This window comes from Hipposideros armiger, unplaced genomic scaffold (assembly GCF_001890085.2).
Source record: "Hipposideros armiger isolate ML-2016 unplaced genomic scaffold, ASM189008v1 scaffold_374, whole genome shotgun sequence".
NCBI lineage: Eukaryota > Metazoa > Chordata > Mammalia > Chiroptera > Hipposideridae > Hipposideros > Hipposideros armiger.
Window position 1 is genome coordinate 897,997 of NW_017731724.1, and position 18,134 is coordinate 916,130.

Below are 18,134 nucleotides of genomic sequence, written 5' to 3' on the forward strand. Positions count from 1 at the left end.
GTTATGGTGGGTTATAAATGTCATATGCAATATGACTGGTGTCCTTATAAGAAGACAAGACAAACAGACAGACACACAGAGAAAACCGTGTGGCCACAGACTCAGATATTGGGAGTGATGAGTCCACACTCCCAGGAATGCCAATGATTGCTAACGACCACCAGAAGCTAAGAAGAAGCAAAGAAGGTTCTTCCCTAGAGCCTTTGGAGTGAGCACGGCCCTTCCAATACCTTGATTTTGGACTGACAGCTTTCAGGGATATACAAGAAGGTATCTCTGATGTGTTAAGTCACCCAGTTGGTGGTTATTTTTTTGTTAGAGCAGTACCAGGAAACTAATACACCATTGCTTACAGAATTTCTAAGAGGGTGACCTTCTGTCCTGTTTTTTTTCCCCAGAAGATTACACTTTCAGTGCTAAACCCAGGAAAGTGCTGGGCACGCCAGGATGAGTTTGTCACTCTGCCTTCTGGCTCACATCAGCCTTGAACTCTCTGCATCATGAGATGGCCACCTCCCTCTTGAAAAGTCCCCCCTCTTTGGTTCCCTTAAGGCCTGGTTTCCACTAAGCCAATCCTCCTGATGGGCGGGGGCTCCGCCTTTCCCCACTTAAAATCATCGAACCCCTAAAACTGCTTTCCCTTCTTTCTTCATATTGAAACAAACAGTCAGGAATTGGGGGCCCTTCGCCGGGGTCTCTTCCTCCTTCTGTCCATCCAGCATTTTAATCATCAACAACACTTCCCTCAAATTTCTAGAATCTACCCAATTTTACATTTCTGCCACTGCTCCCTCAGCTCAGTTTCTTATCACCACTCCCTTTGATCACAGCAGCAGCCTCAGAATGGGCTCTCCCTGACACCATTCTGCCATCCTCCAAGCTGAGCCTGTTTAGATAGGGGACTTCTTAAGATGGCTTTTGATACTATGCACTGAGCCCCATTAACCACTTTCGCCTCATCTTGCTCTACCTCCTTCTGAAACTGAAACTAAGATTTCATGACTCGCTGTACACGGCCCAGGTCAGGCCCTGCTATGCTCCACTCCCTCACTTCAGGGCGAGGTGCTAGTTCTTCTCCTCTCCTGGGAACACCTCTTCCTTCATGAGATTCATAAACACCTTCTAACAGTCATTTGGGACTCAGCTCTGGCTTTGCCTCATCCTAGAAACCTGCCTTAACCACACTCCGACAGCCTAGGTTGTCTGGTCTGGTTCGGCTGTCCCTCTCCTGGGCTCCCACAGCATCCAGCCATGACACCCATTATGACTCTTAATACAGTATAATGTCATGGCCCTTCTGGTTTATAAAGATATTTTAAACTCTTAGCAAAGACCGTGTTTTTTTGCCTCTGTCTTCACAATATTTAGCACAGACCCTGGTACCCGAAAGGCACCTATTAAATGTTTGTTGCACATTCACCCTAAATTAAAAACATGCAAATTAAAAATAAGCTGAGATGCCACTTATACACTAAGAGATTAGGCCAAATCCCAAAGCCAGAGGATATACTCTGCTGGAAAGACTGGTGGGAAACAGATACTTATATAAAGGACAATGTGAATGCAAAATGGAGAACCTTCCTGAGTGGAAACTGGGCAACATCTAACAAAACCACACATGCATTTGTCTTTCGACCTAGCAATCCCAACACTAGGAATCTCTCCCAGTGGTAGCCTTGCAAAGATATTAAAAGATGTTTGCAGGAGGTGTTACTCTCTGTAACATCATCCATTCTCTCAAACAACAGAAAACAACATCTCTCAATAGGGAGCTTCCGACTAGACTATATTTATCACATCGTGGAGATCCACGTGGCTATGAAAAGGAGTGGTGTCAATCCACACTGCTAGGGAGTGGCCTCCGGGATATATCATTATGTCATTATGTCAAAAAATACTACAGAGAAAAGTTTGTATATATGCAACTTTCTTTCTAAGAAAGGAGGATATGAATGTGTGTGTGTGTGTGTGTGTGTGTGTGTATTTTTGTATCTAAAAAGAAGCATAAACCATAAGTAAAAGGTGAGCTAAATGCAGAGAGAGTAAACGGTAAAGAAAAGAGAGAGCAAAGCTAAGCTCCTCTTTTTTCATTAATTGGACATTGAACACTGCATAATAATGTAACTTTTTAATGTCTAAAAATTAAAAGCAAAACTAAACAAAACTAACTAACTAGGTTTTGGGTTGGCATAACAAAAGGAAATTATTTCAAGGCACTAATTTTGCTTTAATGTCCCACTGAAATTTATATCCTGACAACTGAAAGGAGAGAAGAAAATCCTCTTCCAGGGTTTTCAGTAGTCAAAAATGACGAGCGTTGCATGAGACTGTTATTCTGAAACAACGGAGTGTGCATTTCAGGAAAAGGCAAATTATGTTGGTCTTCAGAGACTCGGGTTCCAGTGCACGGGAGAGAAAGACGTAGACATGAGATGGAAGAGGTTCAGAAACCTGGAGCTGAGACGGAAGTACCCAGAGGAACTGACAGTGCACTTTTAAAAATGTCTTCCTTAGCCATGTACACGGGAGACAACTGAGTGCCTCCATGCTCAAATCAGCCTAAAATGGCTGATACCCAGGTCTACGGAAGGAAATGGGTAAGACAGGTCAGGAACACCTTGTCCCAGAGAGGAAGCAAACTGTCACAGGCAACATGGGGTGTGTCAGAAGAACTCAGGACTCCCATAGGCTTGGAGTGCAATGATTTCGCCCTATAAGAATAAAAGCTGTAATTGCTTGAAATATATCAAATATTTAAATCTATGTATTAATAATGATTTTAATAATCAAAATAAGACAAAAATAAAAAGCAACCATAAAACCTTGCTTGTCCCCTTTGGATAATGTTAGAGAACCAACTGACTAATCTTAGAAAAATATTTGATAAAGAGAAGGGGGAAAAAAAGCATTTATTCTCCCATTCTATATAAGCTGTGCCCTTAGGATATTCAAATAGATGGTGGAGGAACGTTACTTTATATAAAAATATTCTTTCCATTAAATGAAGAGAGAATAATAAAATGAGAAAATCCCCATTTTCCACCCATGAATGGATCAGTAAATTTAGGGAGGGATCATTGATGACTGCTAATTTCACACCTAGCTATCATCTGCCTCTAATGGAAGTACACAACATACACAACACCATCCATGAAACAGTAGAGACAAAAAGATTTGAACCTGAATCTAAGGAGCCTCTTGATATTACTACGAATTTACAGAAATATTTAATACAAAACACAATTGGGATGCACTTGGGAAAATCCAGACTGTGGGAAATTCTACAGGACAAAGAGTTCAGGTTTTTTTGTTTTGTTTTTAATAATAAATTTGCAAGGGGAGCAGCAACAACCACCAAAAAAAAAAAAACAGTAAAAGATTAAAAGACACTCAAGAGATACGCCAATCAATTGCAGTATATGAACTCCATTTAGATCCTGATTCAATCCAATTGTTAAAAAACAATACATAAGAATTCATGAGATTATCAAGGATCTCACACTATTCACTGAATGTCTGATGATTTTATGGAATTATTTTTTGCTTGGGTTTTTTCTGTTTTATTGTGAATTCCCATTCTTTTTGGTCATGCATTGAAATATTTTAGATAAAATTATATGATTTCTTGAATTTGTTTCAAAATAATTCGGCAGGTGTGGGGTAGAGTGTGGGTGAGGATTTAAAAGACAATAGGTAGGCCATGAATTAATAAGTGCAAGGGCTTGGTGTTCCTCAGACTATTCTTTCTATTTTTGTATCTATTTGAAATTTTTCAAGATACAAAGGTTAAAAATAACAAAACATAAAACTATTTATTGGATGCATTATTCAAATACAATGCCTGATTAATTACACTTAGCTTGATAATAGAACTGTGAGTTCCTTGAGGACAGGGGCAAAAACTAATTTATTTTTCCTCCTGAATGCTGAATGCCCAGAGTAAAAAGAACCCTAAATAAATTTTGATAAATGAAAGAATAAATGAGTAGCTATACATACTAATTAATTAATCCTATAAATCCACAGAGATACTAAAGACATTAAACCAATTCTGTCTGCCATGCAATGCCAGGTAAAGACAAAAGCATACGTTACATGCCAAGAAGAAGGCTTTTTTGGGAAATGCTGAAGTGAAGAATTTTTTGTTTTCCTTGATTTTGGTGTTATTTCTGTGGGTCACATATTTATCCCCTGGTTCAAACGCCTAGAATGCTTGCAGCACCTGTTAAATAAAGGTGGTCTCAATAGTGGGATTTATTTTCTAGCCCTGAAAACCCTTCTTGCGATAGTGATCAATCTCTGGAAATGAAATTCTTGCAATGAAGAATTTTGTATGGTCGTTCCTATTTTAAATAATGTCTAAAACAAGAGTCACAGAATAATAGAGCAAAAAGCACTGCTGTCCTCTGTCACTGAGAATGAAAAGTGCACTTAAGTGGTGGCGTGGCCATCGGGGCATGCTTGTCCCTTACCTTTATAGGAAACGACCGGGTGCTCGGCTCTCTGGCACTGAGAGGCCCCTGTTTCCGGCTGGGCGAGTCTCCACCAGCCCAGGCTTGAGAACAGCCATGCAATGACGCAGGTTCCCTTCATGGTGGACAGGAGCCTCTGAGTCTGGACACGTGTCTTCTAACCAGAAGCTCGTCTCCCCGTCATGTGGGGAAAGCACCTAGAACACACAAAGAGAACAACTGCATGAACACGAGCTCAGGTTTCCTGATGGTGGCCTTTTGGTTAAGCCCCGTCGCTACCTTAAAAAAAAAAAAGTTTACAGGACTGAGACAAGCAGAACTTATTCTAGGTCTTATGGCAGATATGTGTGAGTATATGTGCATCTCAAAAAAGACCCCTTTTTCTCCCAATAATTTTATGAGATAACCCATTTATTATATATAAAAGGAGAAAGGTTCACGTTTAAGCTCTACCAAGACACCATAGGCACTCCTAAGGAATGCAGTTCGATAGCTATGGGCATCGATTGGTCTTCCCTTAGCACATCATCTCCTCTGACAAACACAAAGCTATATGTGGAAACCCTAAGAACTGCTGCCCTTCTTTTTAATATACAAAAAACCCTATTAATAAGGCTATGGCCATTTTCATTTATGAAATCACTGATTAATATTATGCTGCCCAACTTTTTTAAAATCACCCATATTCGGTGAATTTACCCTTTGAAATTTATAGATGACCTACCTGCAAAGTTGGCTAGAGACCAAGCGTGAATCAAATAAAATCTTTATTGAGCACCTACTAGGTGAAATGAAATTACTGTGCTGGGAGCTCTGAGGCTGTAAAGATTATGAATAATTTAAAAGACTAATACACTTTAAAACAAGGTAGGCTTGTAAAAATAACTATAATCCAAGCTGTTAGAAAACCATTAAAAAAAAATCAGGAATGCTGGGTGAGTGGAGAGCACCGCTGCTATTCAGGGGGATCAAGGATGCGTCCAGGGAGGGGTTCACGTTTGAGCTGACTACTGAAGGATAAAGCAGATTTCAACGGATGGAGATTTCTGGAAGTACATTCCATGCCAAGGGACGAGGATGAAAAGACACACTGGAGGGGCCACAGGAAGGCATAGGCGATGTGTTTTAGGAACGGTTTACTGTATTTGACCCAGACGCCAGGAGGTGAGTAGGAGGAGGCAGCTGAGAGAGTAGGTTGGGTTAAGATTTGCAAAGCAAACTATACTAAGGTCTGAGGTCTCTATTTTTAGGCAACAAGTTACCATCGCATATTAATATTACATTAGAAGAAATACTAGTAAAATGATTCTTACAACAGTGTACATAAGAAATTGGGTAGAGAAGAGCAGGGAGGTGGAGAAGTTAATTTGGAGCTGCTGCAACTATTCAGGAGAGAAATAAATGAAGCTGCGGCTTGTGCTCGAGTCGTGTCGATGTGACTAGAAATTCAGGCAAACACAGCACTCGGTGTGACAGGTTCGGGGCTGTACGGCAGACGAAAGAGGGCCACAGATTCTCTGAACTTCCTCCCACTGCAACGTGGGTCCGCGACCCCTCTCTTGAGTCTGGGCTGGCTCTGTGACTGTATGGTTCAGTCAAATACAACAGAAGTGACAGTATGCTAGTTTCCAAGCCCAGGCCCTAAGAGACTGGTAATCTCCTTATCTCTTATAACATGTTCTCTGGGCACTGAGACACCAGGTCAGAAGTTCAACTACCCTGAGGCTGGCATGCTAGAGGGACCACATATAGGAGCGCCTGGTGACATTTCCCACTGAGCCCCGATTCCCAGCCATCCCCACCAAGGCACCTGATATGTGAGGAACGCTGAAAGCCACTGAGTGACTTCAGTAAGCATCATGAGAGCAAAGGAATCACCTACTTGAGCCCTGCCCAAATTCCCAACCCCCAGCGTGTAAAATGTGAGAAAATGATTGTTGTTTAATACGCAAAGTTTGGAGGGATAGCAAAGAGGACGATGGTCTCAAGACAGAGAATATAAGTGACTGTGAGGATGATAATTCCATTCATTTCATTATGATAATCAAGAGGAGAATTTTGTTTAGAGGAGAACATGGTCATTTAGCTTTGTGCACATTGCGTTTAAGATGCTGAGAGAATGCTTAAGGAAATGCAGCTGACTGTGGAAAATCCAGGCTGGATGCCCAGAAAAAAAGAATTCAGAGACGTCATATAATGTTTGGAAGGGTTAAAATCAGGATATGGTAAAGATTCACCACCAAGGGAAGCAAGGAGAGGAATGGGGGTGGGGACTAAAGAGAACTGTTTGTTTAGAAGCTGCAATTTCAAAAGTCACCACACAAAGATGAGACAAGGAAAGCAGAGACAGAGCATCAAGGGAAAACTAGAGATCAAGCTAGAATGAAATATAAAGTGAACACATTTTAAAAGAGGCCTGGTCTGCATCCCAATGAGGTAGAGTGAAGATAAAGGCTTTAGTCAACAGGCAGTCATGGATCACCTTTGGGGCCGGGGCGTGGGGAGTGGGGCTGTTGCAGCCGAACAAGAGACAGGGGCCATATAGGAACGGAGAAGAGAATGGATGAGCGACAGTGGGCTGGAATGTGGATGGCTCCCTTGAATGCTAGGGAACCAAAGACAATTCAATGAAATCAGAGGAGCACAAAAAGATCACGGTTAGGAACTTTTTAGGGTAGAGAATACAGATCATTACCTGTGGCTTCTTTTCTGAGAATGGTGAGTGGAAAAGAGATTATAGATTTATGAGAGGGAGGAGATACACACAGAACAAGATCCAGAAAGAGCAAAGGTGGGAAGCGATTAGGATCCCGGTAAAGAAAGTGGTTATGCAAGGAAGGAAGGAGGCCTCATCTCCAAAACGAGTGTGCCATGAGCATATGGTGACGTTTCAACAGGAAGAAGCGTAAATTTGAGGGAACATGAAATTTCACAGTCTCCATATTTTGAGTCCCATTGACTCAATGCTCCAATTGATGGAAACACTCAACGTGAGCCAAGAAACCGGAGCAGGGGCTGCAACCCATGACGAGGCTCGTATGACTTCTGTAGGTGTGAGAGATCCTGAGCATGAAGGTAGAGGAAGGAATGCAGAGGGCAGGTGGGAGCGGGGGGGCACCTGTCCGGTGGGTCCACCACTCCTGCCCAGGCTCAGTGCGCTGTAATGGACAATGGAGCCACAGGTGTTATTTGTTGCCTATGAAGCGAGTTACATGGATCAACTGTCCATCGGAACTGTCTGACATTTACAATAGCCGTGAACTCTCATCTCAGCTCTGACATCTTTGCCTCCTGAAGGAAAGGTAGAGAAAAATACCACCAGTGCCTGAGACACGTCCCTTCCCTGGGATCCGGAAACTGACGATTAGAGTAGGAGGAGATGCCGTGTCCAGTGTAGGAACAGCTAAAAGGGGACACGATGTTCAATGGTGATGAGATGAAATTACATGTTTGCCATGGAAAACGAAGGGAAGCACATTTAATGAGAACAGGTGATTTTTAGAAGTTTGTAATTTTCAGACTATATGTTACCTTTATTCTTAAAATAAAGGCACTATAAACGGTCTTTGTGGTAAGGTGCCAGGGAAGGACCTTTGCAGTCTTCATTTAGAGACTGGGTTTTTCAGAGCATGCAAGGTGAGCTCCTTTAATGTCTAAATAAAAGGTCCCTCCGTCCTGGACTCTGTAATTCCATCTTCCACTGAATCATAGAGCTCTGGCCTTGGAGTGATTTTGGGGGGGCGCTCGGGCTCAGGAGAGGAGCATATTTATATAAAGGGTTTTCAGTGCTCAGCACTTCTGACATTTAGAGCCAGATAACTCCTTGTTCTGTCTGGTGCATTTAGCACCCAGTAGCACCCCCTCCCCATTGGATCCATCAAAATTGTCTCCAGACATTGCCAATCGCCCCTGGTTGAAAACCTCCGGTTTTTGTGCATCAAAATACCTCTCCCTCTTTAGAAATTAAATAAGCTATCATCACTTGAAAGATCATTTTAAAATGCACTTATATAAATCACCCAACTAAATTTGTATTGAGCCATGTCAGCAAAATTTCAATAAAAATGAAAGTCATGTTAATTCTAACTATTTGGTACATTGGGAAATGCATTACAAAGAAAATTTCAAAGGATGAATTTCAATAAAATTGTTCTAATTTTACCCTACCACCACTGGAAAATTAAAAATATATTAGGCAACTTAACACTAAACAAACAATTTTGACAATATCAAGATTTATTACAGCAGACCAATTTGGGCAACAAAATAGAAACATTTTTGTTGCATCTACTTCAAAGCCACGAAGCCTTCCTTTTAGTTTCCTGATGTGGGAGGCTCTCTCTATAAGCTCCATCTAAATAAGCAAAACTCTGTACATAAGTGTGTGTGTGCAATAAATAACATTTCCCATTCACACCCACACTGCACATGAATAGGCTTTGGGGAACAGAAAATAACTGCTCCTCTTAGTTTAAAAAACGCTGTCAGATAAAAAAAGAAATCAAAACAATGAAGCTTACACAAGAAGTTTTGCTTAGGGAACAAAGTCTAACCAGTTATTAATAAAAACAGATCCAAAATCAGCTTAATGTACTGTTTTTCAGAGGACGCTGGGTTTCTTCTGAGCCTCAGACCGACTATAAAGTTGGAAATGGCCCGATCTGTTAGCACCGCTCATTCCATCGAAACCCTCTGGGGCCTGGGTCTGTCCCCCACCTGATGGCTTTAAGGACTTCCATCAGGGAACAACAGAGAAGTCAGGCGAGCTGGCTCAGGGGGGACACAGGAAGCCATGCCCCCCCTGACCTCAGCAGCATCCTTACTATCAAAGGGCCAAGCCCGAGGGGAGCAGACTGGAGCGCGCACGCCTCTCAGTTACGCCAGGCTACTGCTTATGGAAGCGGGGGACGTACAAGAGCCAGGGTTTGGAGGAGGAGGAGGAGGATGGCCGGCTCTTCTGAAACTTCTATATCTGCACTCGCTCTTCCCATCTCCTGGTCCAGTCCGAGGGATCCGATTGATTAACTGCTCAGCCAAACGTATGTCCCAGCCCAGAATGACAGCAGCCGAGCCACTGAAGCATCATTCTACCACCTGTACAAAGCACCTGGTCTCACCCACACACACCCTGGCACAGCCCAATACAGTGTCTGTTTGCACAATCATCAACTACTGCCAGGTAAACAGCCCAGCCCTATTCGAAAACTCTCAGGATTCCTCCATTGTGTGCCAAAGGTAACACTGCCCGTGCACCAGCAGCCCGTCTCCTCCCAACCCCACCGCCACTGCTCCCACGGCACAGGCGCCCCTCCCGCCCCTCTGGCCTCGCCAGGACCCTCCAAGTAAGCCTTGCACATGCATGTGCACAGAGCTGATGCCGCGGGCCCCACGCCTGCCCCAGTCTTCCCACTGGGCAAGGTTCCGGCTGGACTCCAGCTTCTGCACACACGGGGCCGCCCACTCCAGCCCACCGCGGTAGCTCCTGCCTGCGATCCCCGATGTACCAATTACCATGTCGGCTGCCTCATCAAAGATTGCACGTATCGGCACACAGCCTTTCATGTCCTATGTCTTGACATCTCCTTTTTATCATAAGCAATGTATGGGTTGACCACGCGGTCACAGTCCCAAGTTTATGCTTCCCGCATGCTGAACGGGCTGTCTGAATGAATTAGGAATCCCAAAGCCAGTGCTCTGTTGAGCATTCAGAATTCACCCTTCCCTTGCAAGGTGGTTTATTCATTCCTCTGGCACATAGCAGACAGGAAATGAAGTCAACAACTCACTGACCATGAGATGAAACGAGAGGTCGAAATCATCTAGTCTCTCTCTTCACTTTCAGGCTGAGATAAGAAGGCCTAGGTTAAAGGCATCTCACAGGTTACTGTAAGATCAAATACGTAGTGGCCGCCACGTCAGTCGGACGAGGCTGCCCCCAGTTCTCTGCATGGATCACTCGGTTGTCCCGCTCACACTGGTCAATCCACACACTGCGGCCACAAGATCAGATGGCCTGAATCCCCTCTGGGAACATAGCCTTGTCTGCTGAGTTAATCTTAAGAGATGAACCCTTGGCCTGGAACCAAGCGGTATCTTAGGGGCATCATTAATTAACCCACCAGCCATATTTAATGATGTCACCTGTAGACATTGGGCAAGGGACAGCACTCCAACCCAGTGGGTGAAGATGGGGACAACACAGTGAGGGCACTTCAAGGTCACAGTGAAGAGTAGTCGAGCAAGTACAAATCTATCTTTTGATAAATATCAAATAGAAGTAGCAGCAAAGTCTTAGGAAAGTCAGAAGGAGGAGAAAATTCCCTCTGAATGGACGAGGAAGACAGAATCTGTGGCTTCCAAAGGGGTTCAAGTTCAGAGGGTTCAAATAAACAGGAAGAAATGATTCAGGTCAATCAAAGTCTGATGTGCTTAGGGCTGTAAGCAAGGTATTGAATGAATCTACGTTCGTTCCTTGCGGTGGTATTACATAGTCTAGGTGCTGAGCAGGAAATGAGATTAAAGAAAGAATCAATAAAACAATAAACTTAGTTAATACACAGTGTTCAAGGAAATAGATTCTTCTAAGCTTTTTTCAAAAATAACAACTGAACCTTTTATTCTTTGGGAAATAAAGTGAAATTACAGTTGTCTTGTCATGGTGTTGAGTCTATAGGGGTATAAGGATGTTCACCAGACATAATGCATCTTCGATTTTCACATACTTTAAACCATGTGCCTTGACTGTCAAATTTCAGCCAAAAGAGGCTTACCATCGATGAATTAGTGCAACATTTTTAGGAAAGTCTTAATGACAACACTGACCACCCTTAACTACAGAAGGACCCTGGCTGCCACCTTCAAGTGACTAAGAGGCTGGCTTTGTCACTCATAGATTTTCATCATATCTAAAAGAGATGAGATGGAATTTTATGGCTATATGAAATGACCTTATGGCATAAAATGGGAAAAAGCAAACATTAAACTATTTTATACATTTCAATAATGGTTCGGCTCCAGTGACCTTATTTTATACCTCTCTTCAAAGGGAATTGTTATTACACTTTTTGCCTTTTTCCCCTTGTTTAGCTCCAGATCGCCTAGAGGAACCATAAAAATAAATGAAGTCCATTAGATAAAATTATTATTTACACAAAGGCAATATTAATTGTATCTGTCAGCAGGTTTTAAAACTAAGTGAAAGTTCATTCAATCTACTTCTGTGTGAGCTAAACCAATAAAGAATCCTTTCTAAGAAAGAAAGAAAACTTAAATCATGGGTCATTGAAGCAACAACGGGCAATTTCTGAGAGACTTATCCAGAGACATTTCCTCAGGGCAGGAAACTCATATGGACACAATAAGGTAATCAAGTTATAAATGACTCTCATGGTGGGAAAATTATTATTCATAGTTCCCATTTCTTTTTAGTTAAGAGCAGCAGGACTTGGAGTGCCACTTTCTCTTGTGAAATAGAAGGTACAGTATCTTTGCCAGCATCCAAAAGCACACAATGACAGCTGGAAGAAAAGGACACAGCCTTCTCTTGTCACTATACTTGTCAACATCACTGGTCACCTCCAGATTCCCAAATCCGGTGAGACTTCATGGCATCTGTGCCCACTGACCCTTTTCTGCTGAAGCCCTCCAGAAGCCCTCTCTTCCCAGTTTCCTTTACACCTGAATCTCCCTGCTGCGTCCAGGACTGTCCTCATGAAGGTACACCCCCGCCTCTCCTGAAGGTTCGCTTCTTCTCAGTCCACACACTCTCAGAGTGGCCTATCTCTTCAAACTCACATGATGTTACATAGTTTCTAAAAACTGGCGACTTCCAAATTTGTAACTTTCTTCAAGACTTTTGTACATAATCCAGACCCATCAATCAAAATAGACATCTTCACATAAATAAGCCAGAGGGACTTCATCCAAAGGTGACCTCAATATATGTCTTCACCAACTGTCTTCTTTGGGCCTATTTACTCTTGTTCACTCAGCCATCCAATTCGTAATCTGAGGACTCACCCACCATTTCCTGCTCCTTCCCCTTCCTGGAGCTCCTCTGCCATTTTGTCACTATGTTCTGACAACCCTTCCCTCACTCATATCTAGAATCACACCCTCCCCCAAACTCTGACCAAGCCCCTCTATTTCTTACCTCTGCAATGTTAGCTGCATTTCAGCTGACACAGGTCTCCCCGCCTCTAGTCCCAATCCTTAGGCTTCATCTCTGAGTAGCCCTCTCTGATTTTTTTCCATTTTCCCCCATCCCCACCTGGCCCCACTATACATGACACTCACTTCTACCATAGTTGTTACAACCTTGAACTATAACTACCTGTGTATCTGCCCCATTCTCAACCATGGCTGTGAGAATCTCAACCCCTGCACAATACAGGACATAGTGTAGACACACAATCACCACCTGAGAAATGAGATGATGGAGGAAAATAATACAAGCCCACATACACCTCTCTACCTTCTTATCAATATTTATGCTTCTATTAGAATGCTATTCATGTTCCTTTTCCTTCTATTACTCTGCCATCCATTGTCACAGATGTTTTATTCCTCCATTAAAATTCTCTTAACATCTGGTCCAAATACAAGGATTCCAATAGTTTTGAGAAATGTCCTTTCTAAATGTCATAATTTTCCAATTAATGGTTGAAAAGATGAAGAGATTACTACAGGCAGACCAGCTAAAAAGAGGAAGTCTCCTGGGCCTGGAAACATGAAAGCACACAGAAGATACCACCATAGTGTGTTAACCCTGAAGGGTTCAGATAAGTTATTTTGGCATGCTGGAATTCACCAGGAGCACTTGAAAAGTCAAAGGACAAATAAAGGAGGATGTTACAAATCATAGCAGAAATAAAGTCATCAAATTCATTATTCTAAGATAAAAATGCAAATACCTTGAAATATTATCAGGTAAATTTACAAATAAAAGACTGCTTATACACTTGTGAAAACTAGAATATTTAATGAAAAAGCCCCTGTTTGGTGTTTTCAGATTTTATTTGGGAATCATTCGTGTGTATGATATTTGATGGTATTTATTAGGCCCAATAGACCAGACATGGCGAAGTCGATATAATCTTTGGTCTTGGGGAAAAAGCAAAGCAGGTCTCAAGGGCACTAATTATTATTTTTGGGTCAGTTTACTAAAAACAAGAACAAGAAATCCTTGCTAAAATAAAAAATTAACTATAGCTAATAATACGGTTTTACATACTTGAAAGTTGCTAAGAGGGTGAATCTTAAAAGTTCTCATCAGAAGAAAAAAATGCTGAGAAATATCGCATCAAAATCCAAGATTCCACTGATCAGAGAATAAGAAATATAAGAAACTACAAAGCAGGTTATATGATTATGTGCAGTATCAATACATCTCTTATTTTCCTGAAATAAACCTGTGAAATAAGCATTTTCATTCCTTCCTGTTTTACAGGTATGGAGGCAAGATGCAAGGAGGTCCTGCAGATAAAAGGAAGAAATAACAATTTTAACAGGTAAGTCCCTGGTGCCCAGCCTCAGGGTCATCTTGCTGTACTGAAGACACCGTCCCTGTTTATACTTCATTTCTGCAACAAGCGTCTATTGACTAGAAATTGGGAGACCTGCTAGACATATGGACCACCTGGCCAAAGAAACAAACAGATGCTCTATTTCTACCAACTGATGCCATGTTGGCCCTGAATATGTGTTTCCTTAGGGATGGAAATTTTAGTAAGTAACTAGCTATAGCATCATTCATCGATTCTGGAGCCAGAGACCTCATTGAGCAAGATTTATACAAATGTAAGGACCTTCTCTCTAGTATTTTTACCCAACGAGAGCTCATCGCCTTTCAGACAGCAACGCTGAATGGCCCATAGGTGCAGAGGTCCTCTCTCTAGGGCCTTCCAAGCTGCCTCCTCAGTACTCCAGGCTCCTGCAAATGGCACCTCCTCGGAAAGGCCTCCCCAGCAAGACCTGCTAAACGCCTGCCTCTTACTCTCTCCCAGAATCTGTGATTTTTCTCTTCTTCAGGTCACTTGAAATTGCTCAGTCGATATATTTGTTTATGACCTGTTTAACCCACTAGGATGTAGGCAACTGGAGGGCTGAGCCTTAGCTTTGTTCACTGGACATCACCAGGGTCTAGAAAGGAGTATCACTCATGTATAAATATTATCGACTCACTGACTGGGTATAGAGAAGAAACCAAGGTAGTCTTTGTCCAAGTGACAGGAAAATCATTGTGAAACCTAGATACTTTCTGCCAGTGCCGCTGACTGGTGCTCACGGCGTTTTAGGGGAATCTCTATGGAAAACTACAAGTGTTCTCACAAGTCTCTTAGGTGAGATTTCAGAAGAACAAGTCAATAAAGACCTTGAATTAGTCGCCACAAAAGCATCCAGTGATTAGCACGTAATGTGATGCTGAGAAATGCAGACATGCTGTGAACATATGGTATTTTATTCTTCAGTTCATTAGCCTGAAATGTGAAAAGGTCATTCAGGACATCACAATAAAGGTTTCCACAGTTGAAAAGTAATCCCCAAGGGTTTTCCTTCTGTATTTCAAAATATCAAAAGCTCTGCCATGGTGGATCTGTTAATGAAAATACAAAAGTGACAATTCCTAATTATAAGTCCAGAAGAAGGAAGGTCACGTTGCATCAAGCAGTTCCTCCATATGAAGGGGTTAAACACAGGCCCCAGATGTCTGACTGCCTGACTGCCAGGCGAAAGGTGAAGAACGCTCCCTGGTGTTCCTCCGCCAACCGCATCCCAGCCAGCCGCCCTACCCAACACTGGCTTACAAGAGAACAGACCCTGCACCCAGATGGCCTGGGTCCCAGTGTTAGCTCCAACATTGTTAACCCTATGCCTCGGGTTCCATCATCTGTAATACAGAGATAAAAACCATGGCTTAAAATTTATGAGTTAAAAAAACTGAATGAATGAGCAAAGTAAACAGAAGTGGTCTCAGAGATATAGAAGAACAACTGATGGCTGCTAGTTGGGAGGAGGAGGGGATGAGGAAGAAGGGGACGGGATTAGACAGCATAAATACATAACTACAGTATTCGAGGAATATAGTTCTGATGTTGTATAATATTGTATGTCAAGGGAATTGTAATAGAGATGTATGTTATTGGGGGGGAAGTGGGGTGGCGGATTGGGGGAGAGGGGTTGTCACCTCAAGGGGTAAAAAGTATAACTATTGCACTGTGTTGTACAGCTGAAACTAATTCTAAAAATGTGTATTTCACAATAAAAAATAATTTAAAAAAAAGTTAAGGCTTCACCTGAAAAAAAAAATTGAGTTAATTTGAAAGGATGTAGGGTACTCCCTAGCAGTGAGGAAGCCCCCAAAAAATTTTAATACATATAAACAAATAAGGACTATTTGAAACAAAATTTTTTTTTAATCTCGTTGGAAAAAATTTTTTAACAACCAAGTTAGTATCTTCCTACAAAGACATGATAAAGCAGTTTACTGTTTAATAAGAGCTGTGATGGTGGGCTGCCCCAGCCTTAGGAAAATTCCACATCTGTCAAGGAAACCTGTAAAACAACCTTCATAGCAGCCTTGTTTGTAATAGCAAAACCTATAAATAATACGGGAGTCCACAGAGACAATGGAAATTTTTATACTGTATTATTCATGGGGAATATGCATGGATTCCGGCTATGTACAACGTAAATGAATATTAGAAACATGATATTGAGAGAAAAAAGTCAAGAATAATATATACTATTATAAATCAACATTCACTTAAAAAGGAGCAAACCTAAACAACACTTTGACTTTGTTAAAACTATGTAAACAAAAAAAGGAAGGAAATGTACACAAACTTCACAGTAGTGCTAACGTGAAAATGCATGAATGTTGAATTGAATGAACAATAGAGATAGGTCTCTACTTCATCGACGTCCACGCTCAAACCTCCCAAATCGCTTAGACCACTCGCTGTTCCACTTCCGCCCTTCTGCCTAGAACACATTCTCCCATGTCTGTATCAGAACCTATCCCTGCTCTTAGGTCCAGATCAAACGCCAGCTCATCCATCCCTGAAACCACTTCCCCAACGAGAAGCAAGGACCCTCCAGCCAGCCTCCTGTGATTTGTCTCTGTGGTCCTCAGCTCACTCTGCCATAGAATATGGCTTCTTCTGTCCCCTGACCTGGCGTCCCTGCAGGGCCACACAGGAGAGGCTGAGCCCCACTTGTCACTGTAGCCTCCTTGCAGCCCACCAGTTCCTTGCACACAGGAAGTACCTAATACTTGTTGAATAGATATATCAGCCAACCACTAACAAATAATGCAAAGAAGCATCAGGCTAATATCAGAAAAGGTTGTGGAGGGTTTGGAGCATGGGAATCATGTAAATGGACTGGAAATTAAAAGATGATACTTTCAGCAGAGAAATGGAATGAAGTCTCTGGGTAGAATTTACTGAGAATGAGGGTAGCAGACACATTTACCTGTTCGAAAGGACCAAAGTTATAAGTAATGAGATCAAATGAATTATGGCACATCCATACTATTAAATATTATGCAGCTTGTAAAACCAATATAGTTTAAGAAAGACTCTATCTATACACTGACATAAAAATCCAATAATGATGTTGAGTGAAAAATAAATAAAAATTGTTGTTATTTATTTACCTATAGAGATATAAAGAAAAGAGGAAGACAGAGAAAGATCTAATTTTTTACTAAAATGAACCAAATGATTTCTATGTTTATATGTTTGTAGATGAAGGGAAACTGATTACTCCTGGGCAGTAGGGATATTTTATGCACTTCTATATTGTTTGAATTTTCAATAAGCACTTATTTATTTTGTAATTTAGTGTGAGTAAAAATATTGATGATTAAAACAAATGAGTGAGGTGAGATTAGTTTTATGGATTAGCTAATGAGGCCGGGGCCCTAAAGTACATATTTAGATTCAGTTCAGGTTTGACTTGCTGAGTATAAGGGAGTCGGAAATAATGGAGAAACAGTTGCTGCAGGGCAGTTCAGAATGCAGGGCAGGTTTAAAGAAGGGATGGTTAGAAGGTGTAGTCATGGATCAAGCAAAGGCCAACTTCCCAACTTCCCATAAGTATTCTCCAAGCAGAACAGAAAGTTCCTATTACTCTCATTTAATAGAATTTGGAGGAGAACCCATGCCACTGAGGAATAAAGTGAGTCAGTGATAGTTCTGAAACTTGAACATCCCACTCCTTTACTTACTAAATTCATTTCACTGGGGCGGGAGGGGGGGGGGGAGTCTTCACTCTTACCTAAGGAAATGAAATGGATTTTATCTGCCTTGACAGATAAACCGTATTATGCAAAGCTCTCTGGCTATACTGAGAAGAAATGGTCAAGCATACAGGCATTGATAAATACTTTCTATCCTGACATGGCCATAATGTGTTTTTGTCCTCAAAGTTGCCACTTTAGCTTGGTAAATGGCACGCACCTGTGAAATCATTATAGGAAAAGTTAGCACACATGTTTGTTCTGTCGATAAGCAATAGACTGTGTTCCCGGTTGAGTGCATAAATGAAAGTGATGTACTTTCTCTAACCTCATATGTAAGAGGCAGATGTTATGCTTAATCTCACTGTTCTGGAAAATTCCTGCAGTTCTCTCTGATTACAACCACAGTAGCACATGAA

At 41.8% G+C, this 18,134-nt stretch overlaps 1 protein-coding gene across 1 annotated transcript in view; it reads right to left on the minus strand.

The window, feature by feature from the left end:
- Positions 1-18,134, minus strand: part of SEMA5A (semaphorin 5A) — a 449,566-nt gene that overhangs the window by 293,531 nt on the left and 137,901 nt on the right. Inside the window, exon 3 of the mRNA XM_019662395.1 lies at positions 4,473-4,669. Within this exon, the coding sequence (XP_019517940.1) occupies positions 4,473-4,593 (121 nt within the window). The 5' untranslated portion in view covers positions 4,594-4,669. The remainder of the gene's footprint in view (positions 1-4,472; positions 4,670-18,134) is intronic.